This window comes from Lithobates pipiens, unplaced genomic scaffold (assembly GCF_037356315.1).
Source record: "Lithobates pipiens isolate NorthernLeopardFrog02 unplaced genomic scaffold, aLitPip1_a1.2 Scaffold_23, whole genome shotgun sequence".
Lineage (NCBI taxonomy): Eukaryota > Metazoa > Chordata > Amphibia > Anura > Ranidae > Lithobates > Lithobates pipiens.
The window spans coordinates 227617943-227630063 of record NW_027507785.1 but is presented as its reverse complement, the minus strand read 5'-3'; the positions used below and the strand labels follow the sequence as shown (position 1 = coordinate 227630063).

At 40.4% G+C, this 12121-nt stretch overlaps 1 protein-coding gene across 2 annotated transcripts in view; it reads right to left on the bottom strand.

Annotated features, from left to right (window-relative positions):
* The window catches only part of ARHGAP29 (Rho GTPase activating protein 29), a 216350-nt gene that overhangs the window by 176103 nt on the left and 28126 nt on the right, over positions 1–12121 (bottom strand). For both annotated transcript variants that reach the window (XM_077452882.1, XM_077452883.1), the window contains exon 2: positions 1485–1818. In XM_077452882.1, coding sequence (XP_077309008.1) covers positions 1485–1746 — 262 coding nt within the window. In that variant the 5' untranslated portion in view covers positions 1747–1818. The remainder of the gene's footprint in view (positions 1–1484; positions 1819–12121) is intronic.

Here is a 12121-nt window from a genome sequence, read left to right as displayed (position 1 = left end):
TTACAAAAAGCTACGGGCTGGAGTATGGGTCTGAAGTACTAATGGTTTCACACCAAATCCTTTTACTCCAACATCAAAGACAAAGCATTCTTGGGCTGACAGCAGCGGCACAAACACTTACGGTAGTTACAGACACTTAACTAAAATAACCAATATTTAGAGTCCTGCAAAAAGAATTACATAGATAAATACATAGGATACATGTATTCTGCAGTGCTGTATAATAACCAAAAGAAAACACAGGGCTCTTTCCCACTGGTGCGCTTAAAAGAAGCCATTGGTGCCGCTACTGTCTCTCAGCCAATCAGAGGGGAGCGTCTCGGACGTCCGAGGTACTTGTGGACATCGCTGGAGAGAGTTGGGGGCTCAGGAAAGTAATAAGGGGCTGCCGGGGAGGCTGCTACACACAGAAGGCTTTTTATCTTAATGCATAGAATGCATTAAGATAAAAAAAGAAAACCTTCTGCCTTTACAACCCCTGTAAGAAGACATACTGAAGCCCCCGAAAAAATTGGACAAGAAAAAGCAATTGTATCTTGGACTCTTGTGGATCCAGTCCGCAGCACCCATTGCGGTATTAGAACGTTCCCACCTCCACAAGACAAGCACTTTCAAATTTGAAACTTTAACCGTATAGATCCAGTGCAACCCACTCATACTTTTAAAAGCAGTAACCCTAACAAGGGTTATACATTAACTTTTTGCGTATCATTTTTTTGTTTGACTTTACGAATCCCCAAAAAAGTAAAAAAAAAAAAAAATATAGCCATGGGTGACCTACCCAAAACCCATTCTTCTCCACAAATGTTAATCTAAAACAATCCAATGTACAGCAGTTGCAAATAATCAGCCAAACAGTGACTGCATCTTATCAGCTGTAGGTTGCCGCAGGTGCAAGAATACAAGCAGTGGAGAATTCTAAGGCTGCAAGCACACCTGAGATTATTAAAGTCGTGCAATTTTGTTCAGGTCACCAAAGGCAGAAAAACACTTGTAATCTGCCCCAAAGAAGATCATGTTTGGTTTTTTTTGAGCTAAGCGTATTTTTTAGACGTTTTGCTTCAGGTGACAAAACGCTCAGATGTGAACAGGTGCCATTGAAATGAATGGGATTTTGCTTGTTGGGCATTTTACGAGCCTTTTATGAACTGAAAATGCTCAGATGTGAATGCAGCCTCAATCCATGTCATTAGCATGGATGGGGAAATCAATCGATTTCTTTTTGTTCAGTCAGTGGAAATTGAACCGTGTTTGACAATTTAAAAAAAAAATGGGACTTGTATTTTCGCAACAGTTGGAGGGCTACAGGTTGATAACACCATAGCGCATCTTTAAAAACTTGCTTTTAAGACAACAAATGACAGAAAGAACATAAAGAATAATACACCTTGGGAACACAAAGGTTCCAGGACAATGACAAACAATCTGTTCCACATTATACAACCTCCAAAAGAAGAGTTAGCAATCTAGAGGTCAAGACTCACCTGGAGATACAAAGGCTTCTTTGAGATACAGAAGAACATCGGAAAACTTCCTGACGTCATTCACCAGCTGCATGATATATTCGGGATCCACCACAGAGCTGTCATAGCCATCTGAATTTGTACTAATGCTACTCAGCGAGTTGCTTTTGGTGCTCCGCCCCATTCCCCAGTTTGATGAGTTTGAGATGGTAAAAAAATTTGAGGTAGAAAATCGTGAAAATCCAAAACCACGCCTGTTACCTCCGCCGTTCTGACGCAACATCCCAGCTTGCTTCCGAGAGCTCCGCAGCAAGCATTCAGTGCCACTCCCTGCCCATCAGCCACAGATCCAAACCTGGGGGAAAAAAATGCACATGTTTATAAGTCAAGCAAGTTACTATTATTACCTGCTCGGGTTGTCACCAGGACAGGAAGTTAGGTCCATAGAACGGTCTTCCAAAACCTCCTCAATGGAAACAATAATAAATACTTTTCAAAGGTTATAATCCTCCCAATTCTATAGAAAATGTAAAAAAAAAAAAAAAAAAGTATCTTACAGTCAAATAAACACAATGTGCAAGTTGCACAACATAATGTACATGCAACTGGAATCTTCATATTAGCCCTCCTGTAATTCCCTATCTAAAAAAGGGTAGAGAAAGAGGCAAGGGTCTAGAGGCTGCCTGAAAATCTGATGACAGTGTGCTGCATGTACATTTGTTCACAACACCCTAGCAATAGGAGAGACAGGAGTCAGTCAATCTGCTACTGCTTGTTCATTGTCCAATCACATACCTGTTCTTGGCAGTGTCATTATCACTACCTATGAGCTGAACTGTTGCAGCAAAGCCATTTCCTGTGAAGTACTAATAGCCCTCCCCTAAGTAATGGAGAGAAATAAAGGACCTATTTGTAGTTGAAATCAGGAAGGAAGCCTGGGTGACAACCAAGGCCCCCCCATAGATACAGTGAAAGAGTAAATGCAGTCATCCAGGGGAAAAAAAAAAAAAAAAAAAAACTTATATTTGAAGGCTTACAAGGTAAAAATACATGAACAAGTGTGAATTTTTTATTTGTATTATTATATCCTCTAGTCTATAGACGTTTAGCCCCAGTGTGTGGGGTTCCAGCGTTTAGTAACAAGTAGAGGGCACAGGTGAGTTGTCCAGCCCAACTGCCTGTAGCCTGTCAAATTGTAGGAGAGGCTTGACAGCCCCTGCAGTATACAAGACCCCTAGCTGTATGAATGTTTAGCACAATACCTGCTCAAGGACGAACGCCCAAGACTCAAGTCTGCCTTTGAGAAAATCATACATGGGCACATTCTGCCCCAAGGGCAAGTACAGCTGGGTGTACCTGCAACAGCTGTCAGCCTCTCATAGATTGACAGGTTGCTGGCATTGGAGCTGGGTAGAGCACCTGTGGCTAAAATGCCAGAGCCTCCTACACTGGGGCTAAATGCCCAGTGTGCATAGGGCCAAAATCTCAGCTTGCTACATCATGTATACAGTTTTAAAACAGATTTCCTTGTGTCATGCATATATAGCTAGGCATACCATTAAAAATGTATGTGTGTGTGTAAATGTAAATATATATATATATATATATATATATATATATATATATATATATATATATATATATATATATATATATATATATATATATATATATATATATATATATATATATATATATATATATATATATATTACACACACACTTCCACAGAACTAAAAACGGTTGTTAGACATTATCCTCAACACATAACTGAAATAACAAGGTCTTGTAGCTGTAAGTTCTTGAAATAGCTTTATAATAGGAAACTACTGAAAGACACAGCATGATGCAGCTCTTCAGAACAGGAAGTTCATCTAAAGGAAATGCCCCCCACAAACCACCAGAAGCTTCAGCAGGCCCTTCGTGTTCTTTATGTACAAATATTACAGTGATTTTCCATAGAGAAGATTGTATTTTACATCGGAATCTGTTCTTTAGTGCCAACATAACATGAGGTTTACATTTTGCTCAGCTGCATTTCTAATGCAAACACCCCAGTCAGACAGCTAACCACAATCTAAGCCTAGCTTTCTCTACTACAGAGTCCATTCACAACAAATTAGTTGCGTTAACACACACGGTATCCTTGTGTTACAGCAGCCCAATTATTTTGAATGAGCTGCCAACGCACCCCAAGAGACTGAAAATCAGACATGCACTATTTCTAACGCATTAGCATGTGCATTATCATGTGAATAAACACAAGTACATTGTGCTGTGCTACCTACCAAAACGCATGGCACTGCAACGCACTATTATGTGATGCAGAACAAGTGGTAACACACTGACCAGTCAGAACCGCAATGATCCATTCTGACATCCCAAAGGAAAGACGATGAACAGCATGGCTGCGCAGACTGTGAACATGAATCATCCACAGAGGTAAGTGCAGCAGCGGTCATGGACATAGTGGGGGGGGGGGGGCGTAGGGAGGTGTAGGATGCTGGTTCACCTTCCCATTTTTCGTGGAAAGGTGGACACTTTAAATGCACACATACAGTATCTTTTTAGTAGATTTTGGTTGAAATTATTGGTCCCGATGGTCTCCAACATTTGATCGTGAACTTAGGCACATTCCTATAACATCAAAAGTAACAAACCATAATACAAAATATAACCATTTAGCCTGAAAACAAAATAGTTGTTGTGCCTTCATCTTAGAGTCAAATGGGTCTGGACGCCCCTTATATTACAAATCAACTCCGATCTGCTAAAAACAGACGTCTGGCGGATTGGACGACAGTGGAATGAAAATGGACATGCAGTCCGTTTCCATCCGACAGCCCATTGAGAACAATGCAACAATGCACAGACCTATCTGGAGGGGTCTGTCTGTATGTGAGAAATAATCTCAAAGCAAGTGAGAAAGAGGACCTGGTGGGCGGAGAGTGTGATGAGTCTGAGGCATTATGGGTAGAACTGCATACAGATGCGCGTAGTTCAAAGTTAATCATTGGAGTTTGTTATAGACCACTCAATGTTAATGAGGAGGTGGAGACTCAGCTCCTTGCACAGATAGAAAGGGCTGCAAGGGCTGGGACAGTGATAATAATGGGGGATTTTAACTACCCAGAAATTGACTGGGGTAATGGCACTGCTGGGACAGTTAAAGGGCAAAAATTTGTAAACCTATTACAGGACAATTTTATGGTACAGTTTATTGAGGCCCCAACTAGGAATAATGCTCTGTTGGACCTGGTAATCTCAAACCATGCAGAATGTATTACTAATGTTCAGATAAAGGAACATCTGGGTAGCAGTGACCATAACATGATTTCATTTGATGTTAGCTGTAAGCAAAAATCACATACGGGAAAGATAAAAACACTTAATTTCAAGAGAGCAAATTTTCCAAGGATGAGGGCTGCTCTCCAGGACTTAGACTGGGAGAGATTATTGGCACCAATGGGCACAGAACAGAAATGGGAATTCTTCAAAAACCTTGTTTGTGATCTCACGGCAAAGTATATTCCCATGGGCAATAAGTTTAAAAGGTTAAAAATAAAGCCGATGTGGCTCACGGCCAAAGTTAAAAAAGCTATAAACTATAAAAAAAGAGCTTTCAAAAAATATAAAAATGAAGGAACACTAGTGTCATTTAAATGTTACAAGGAATTTAACAGAATATGTAAAAAGGAAATCAAGGATGCAAAAATTCAAAATGAAAGACAAATTGCAAAAGACAGTAGGACAAACCCCAAAAAATTCTTCAAATATATTAATAGTAAAAAGGTTAAGTCTGAGCATGTAGGCCCTTTGCAAAATAATCTGGAGTGGGTGACTGGGGACAAAGAGAAGGCTAACTTATTAAATACTTTCTTCAGCTCTGTGTATACAAAGGAGCATGGGGGAGCTCATGTCCACAATGGGGGTGGTACTGACGCAGCCCCTAATCCACAATGGCTCATAAGTGATATGGTCCAGAAATATTTGGACAGAATAAAGGTGGAGAAAGCACCTGGACCTGATGGCATCCACCCACGGATCCTAAAAGAATTGAGCTCTGTAATTTCAAAGCCATTGTATCTAATTTTTAGGGACTCATTAATGACAGGAATAGTACCACTGGATTGGCGCAGGGCCAATGTGGTGCCTATATTTAAAAAGGGAACAAAGTCTTTACCAAGTAATTATAGACCCGTTAGTTTAACTTCTATAGTTGGGAAGATACTGGAGGGATTAATAAAAGACCACATAGATGAGTTCTTGCAGGAAAAAAATATTTTGAGCAACAGACAGCATGGATTCATGAAAGACAGAAGTTGTCAGACAAACCTGATTTCTTTTTATGAGGTGGTAAGTAAAACCTTGGACAGAGGGGTGGCAGTGGACGTGATATATTTGGATTTTGCAAAAGCATTCGATACTGTTCCGCACACACGGCTCATGTGTAAGGTAAAGTCTACAGGTTTGGAAACATCAGTTTGTAGATGGATAGAAAACTGGCTAAAAGACAGAATTCAGAGAGTCGTGGTTAATGATTCTTACTCTGAATGGTCTAAGGTTATGAGTGGTGTACCCCAAGGTTCAGTGCTGGGACCCTTACTTTTTAATATCTTTATAAATGATATTGGGTCTGGGATCAAGAGTAACATTTCCGTCTTTGCAGATGACACCAAGCTATGTGGTGCAATAACGTCCTTACAGGATGTCACCAATTTACAAGCAGACCTCAATGCTCTGTCTAATTGGGCGACTATGTGGCAGATGAGGTTTAATGTTGAGAAATGTAAGGTTATGCACTTGGGGGCTAAGAATATGCATGCATCATACACGCTAGGAGGAGTACAACTGGGGGAATCCATAGTGGAGAAGGATCTGGGGGTTTTGGTAGATCATAAGCTCAATAATAGCATGCAATGCCAAGCTGCGGTTTCCAAAGCGAGCAAAGTCCTTTCCTGTATTAAGAGAGGTATGTACTCCAGAGAGAGAGATATCATTTTGCCCCTGTTCAAATCATTAGTAAGACCTCATCTGGAATATGCCGTTCAGTTTTGGGCACCAGTTCTCAAAAAGGATATCGGGGAACTGGAGAAAGTGCAGAGAAGGGCAACCAAACTGATAAGAGGCATGGAGCAACTCAGCTATGAGGAAAGATTAGAGGAACTGAATTTATTCCCTCTTGATAAGAGGAGATTAAGGGGGGATTTGATCAACATGTACAAATATATAAAGGGTCCATATAGGGAACTTGGTGTCGAGTTATTCACTTTAAAGTCAACAAAGAGGACAAGGGGGCACTCTTTACGTCTAGAGGAGAAGAGATTTCATCTCCAAATACGGAAAGGTTTCTTCACAGTAAGAGCTGTGAAAATGTGGAATAGACTCCCTGCAGAGGTGGTTATGGCCAGCTCAGTGGATTGCTTTAAGAAAGGCCTGGATTATTTCCTAAGTGTACGTAATATAACTGGGTACTAAAATTTATAGGTAAAGTTGATCCGGGGAAAATCCGATTGCCTCTCGGGGGATCAGGAAGGAATTTTTTCCCCTGCTTTAGCAAATTGGATCATGCTCTGCTGGGGTTTTTTGCCTTCCTCTGGATCAACTGTGGGTATAGAATTGGGTATATGGGCTGGTATATGTATGTGTGTATATATATGTATATATATGTATATATGTATATGTGTATATGTATGTATGTATGTATGTATAGTATATTTTATTTTATTTTTTTTTATTTTATTTTTTTTGGTTGAACTGGATGGACTTGTGTCTTTTTTCAACCTGACTAACTATGTAACTATCATCCGCCTGCTCAGCGGGGATTAGCAGAGATTCCCTGCTGGGCGGGTGGACCCGCTGGCGGACTACTTTCAGTGTGAAAGGCCGTACACACAGGCCAAATATCGAGCAGCATCGGCCAGTTCAATAGAAGCCAGCTAACATTCATCCTGTGTGTACAGGGGCCAGTCCAACAGAAGCCAGCCGTTTGGCCAGCTTCTGCCTCTCTCTGTGTCTCCCAGTCAGAATGCAATAGCTTAACTGGGAGATCGCTGCACTAACTATTCCATTTTAGTACAGCAGCTTCTCTCAAGTTCTCCTGTTTTTTTTTTTTTTGTTTTTTTTTTCGTTCAGCCTGCTGGGTTTAATGAAAAAAAAAATAATTGTAAAAAATAAAAAAAAAATAAGTACCAGGCTTTATACTGATTACAATAAAAAGCATGGCAAAAAAAAATGCATGTACTGTATCTATTTTCCATACTGTTTTCACATATAACAGATACGGAAGCAAAAGGTTGCTGACTGTCTGGGTAATCATTGGTACCACATCCCTTGTTTGGATATAAAAGGCACAGATCAGAGAGAATGGGATGCTTATAACACAGCCAGAAAAAAAAAAATATATATAAAAATTTTATTAAGACAGGCATCTTAATATTCAACATACTACTGTCGAAAAAACAGATCATATAGGAAGATGTGGCGAAACATGTAGAGATATTCAGTCGTAACGATAGCTTGACCAGGTGAACTCTGTATCAGTCAACTGTATATATGATCACTATAAAGAATAAACACAATTATTAGACTTAAAGAATACTCAATACATAAATCCAAGCATAAACATATCACAATCTCAAATTGAATTGCCCTGGATGAGCAGAAAGAGGACCAGACCCCAGTTCCAAGTTACCTGTAACTTGTAACAATGAGCTGAATATAAGGCTCCAATCCTATAGGAGGGGGGACCTCCTATAGGTCAATCTATATGGAAAACGAAGCATATGCCAATGAACAATGGATCAAAGACCTATAGTTTATAACCAAGATGATGTCAATAGCTGCCTACCTGTAGATGGCAAGCGGCAGGAAAATCTTGTAGGGCTACAGTGATTTAATATCCATTTGGAGGAACCAAGGGTGAAGTAGGAATTCCACCAAAAATTCATATCCACCCTAGACAATGAGCCTAAATAGACCAAAACAAAATAAATCTTATAGATATATTGGCCGTGGATATACAATTGTACATCAAAAGTCGGCTACGTTGGATTGTACTTACATAGGTCAGTCCTTGAGCTTGCACTCCCTCTCCTGTCCTGGACCATGACAAATTTGTCACAATAGGCATGCTTATAAGCCCCTCCACCAATGACTAATGGCACCGGCGGAGGCGCAGTGGGTGCGCATGCATTAGGTTGCACCAGATGTGATGTACGAAGTCAACGATGCATCAGATGTCACGACAGAAGTGACGTGTAGCGTCAATGAGACACCTCACGCTGGGCCCCGCGAATCCAGTGCCATGCTGGAAACAATGCCATTAGAGGGGTGGCGCCAAAAAAGCAACACACCATAAGTGAACAGGCGATTGGACAATATTCCATCCAAACAACAGTTGTCACCAAGGGGTCTATACGCAAAATGGACTGCCAAATGGTGCCAACCCTTGGAATCCAAAAAAAAATAAAAATAAATAAAAAAACACAAAATGACGACGCCCTGGGTGTCCATGTGGTCACCTGATCCCATTTAATCTCTCATATTTCTAGTATCTTTTTTCTTTCTTTGCTTTAAAAAAAAATAAAAAAAATAATGTGAAATCCATTTTCCAAATAAATGGACTTTTAGGAGGTGATTTTTACCTCCTAGGTGGTTTCAACAAATGATCCATTCCTTGCCCCCTCCTATATGATTGGAGCCTTATATTCAGATCATCACATTTACAGGTAACTTGGAACTGGGGTCTGGTCCTCTCCTCTTTCTGCTCATCCAGGACAATTAAATTTGTGATTGCGATACATTTATGCTTAGATTTCTGTATTTTATGTATGGAGTATTCTTCTAGTCTAATAATTGTGTTATTCAAAGTGATCATATATACAGTTGACTGATACAGAGTTCTCCTGAAGAAGTCATCGTTATGGTGAAACATGTATTCATTCGTATCTTCCTACATACCGTATGATCTTTTTTCAACAGTAGTATGTGGAATTTTAAGATGTCTGTCTTAATAAAATTTTGTCATAAACACCTTAAAAATCCCATTCTCTCTGATCTATGCCTTTATATAATAGATACATTTTAGCAGCTGTCATTCTTATCCAATTAGCCAGGCTTATCATGGCTGCATTACACAGCAAATCCAGAAACTTGCTACATAAAAGCTCACAGTCTACAAACACCCAATACAGAAACCTATCAGGCGTGCAAAGGAAGTGTTAATTTGAGTGCAGCCTGTTTGACCACAAAGAGCAATTTAACTTGTGTACACAGCTCCCTAGATTGTTTCATCTCTTTACAACCAAAACCCTTTGTATTCATTGCACAGGGATGGTAGTATTCAATCACAATAATGTGCTCTTTGGATGTACAGCTATATCACAGAAAATCTCACTAAAAAGTGTCAGACTCCATCAATTCAAAATTCTAAACTCTTAAATATATTATAACCACATGAAGATCAGGCCTATTTTGACATGTAAAAATCAAATCTTTTTTGGCAGAAAGTTACTTTAAACCCTGAAACATATGTATTTTTGTTTTTCAGCAGAGATAATAGAGAATAAAATGGTGGTTGTTTCAATCCAGTTATGTTAGGGGTGCACCGAATGTTTTTTTTGGTGCCGAAACGGATAACGAAAATTAAATATACACTAGGCCAAAAACGATACCGAAACTTATTTTAAAAAAATATTTATATTATACAGGAGATGGTCAGAGACTGGGGACATGGTACAGGAGATCAAAGCAGCCTCACCAGTGCCCATCAGGTGCAGGTAGCCAGTGTCCCCAGTGCAGCCAGCCAGTGCAGGGGAAGAGAGAGGAGAGCCGACACTGCCGCCTGGTTGATTAGAGCGCTGGGAACATCACAGCTTTCATTTCAATAGCTGTGTATTCCCCGCCGCGCACCGTCACATACAGCCCCTCCCCCTTGCCTGGGCACTTTGATAGACAGATCCCCCGCCAAATCCTGGGATGGGTAATCTGTCTATCAAAGTTCCCCGGACAAGGGGGAGGGCCTGTATGTGACAGTGCGCGGCAGGGAACACACAGCTAATGAAATGAAAGCTGTGATCTTCCCGGCGCTTAAATCAACCAGGCAGTGGCTTTCCTCTCTTCTGCACTATAGGACACCCCCGTGATGGGCAGCACCAGGGGAGGGGGCGGAGCCCTGTCCACGCCACATCCCATTTTCGGCTCCATTATCGGACGTTTTTCTCTTTTGGCAAATTGCTGAAAAGGCCATTTTCGGCCGATATTTCAGGGGAATCCCGATAGGCAACGCTTTCACATATTTTTTTTTTTACAGGTTACCTGCTTAGAGTTGCAAAAGGAGGTCTAGTGCTAGAATTATTGCTCTAACGTTTGTGGCGATGCCTCACGTATGGTGAACACCATTTAAATATGTGTGCGTGACCTACGTATGCGTTCACCTCTGGGAACAGGGGCATTTTAAAAATGTTCACTTTTATTCCTATCACAAGAAAAAAAAAAAAAAAAAAAATCTCTTGTGATAGAAATAGGGGATTACAGGTCCTCTTTAGGGAGATACCTGGAGTCAAGAAGACTCCAGATCTCTCCTCTACCCTTGAAAGCATGAGAGCTAAAAAAGAAAAACCAAAAAAAGAAAGAAAGAAAAAACCAACACAAAAAAAAAAAAAAGGCAGTGTTTACATCTTCCCTAACCAGGAGAGACAAAAATGCCCATTGCTTCCAGTCTCCTAGACCATAGAGGTGATCAGAGACTGTCCAGTTTCTACGACGTCGGGTTTTTAAGTTTAATTTTGCCCAAAACGACTCCCATTTCTCCTACCAAATATGTTTTTATAGTCTGTCTGCGTGTTGGAAGTGTGATGTACACTACGTACATTCCCAGAATATTTAAAGAAAGCAGCCGGCTGCTGGAATAAGTAAACTCCAAAACATGCACGGCCTCATGGACACAGGACATTTCTACAGCTGCTCCTAGGAGCATCGGGCATTTCTTTTTTATAGCTTAAGGGCTGATACACAATGCAGCTAAAAAATAAAAGCGGCTTTTACAGGCATTTGAGATTTTATTTCAGCTTGAAGCAGCTTGTATTTTTTTGGGCTCTTTTGCACGTTCTTATTGAGCTTCTTTGAGCACAAGTGTTTGTTTTCAGAAACCCTCCGCTCAGCGAATTTTTCCCATTTGTTTGTTTTCTTTGAGCTTTTTCATCCATTTTTGTGCGTTTTTTGGTTCGCACTTAAGAGTCTTTTCTGCTCGAAAGCGCCCCTCAAAAACACGATATTTGATGAGGGTTTTTTTGCTGCATGTAAACTCCTGAAAAAGCCATAGTTTGCATGGCCACATTGGCTAAAATGAAAGTTGCCAGACAGAAGAAATTAGAGTTCAAAAAAGCTTGAAAGCCTGTAAGAGCCGCTTCTTTTTGCTGTAGCGTGAATGAGCCCACAAAACACCTCTCGGTGTTATTCTATGTCCAAGCACACACATGCTTTTATGTGCTGTAAGTGGCATATGTGTTTTCAAGCTGCAAAAAAAAAAAAAAAAAGAAAGAAAAAAAAAAAGAAAAAACACGACACAAGGCCAGTGCGTTCTGGCGCAACAGCATTACTTGTGCTGAGCTACTGAACGTATGTTAATGCTGTACACAGCGTTAAGCCGCATCAAG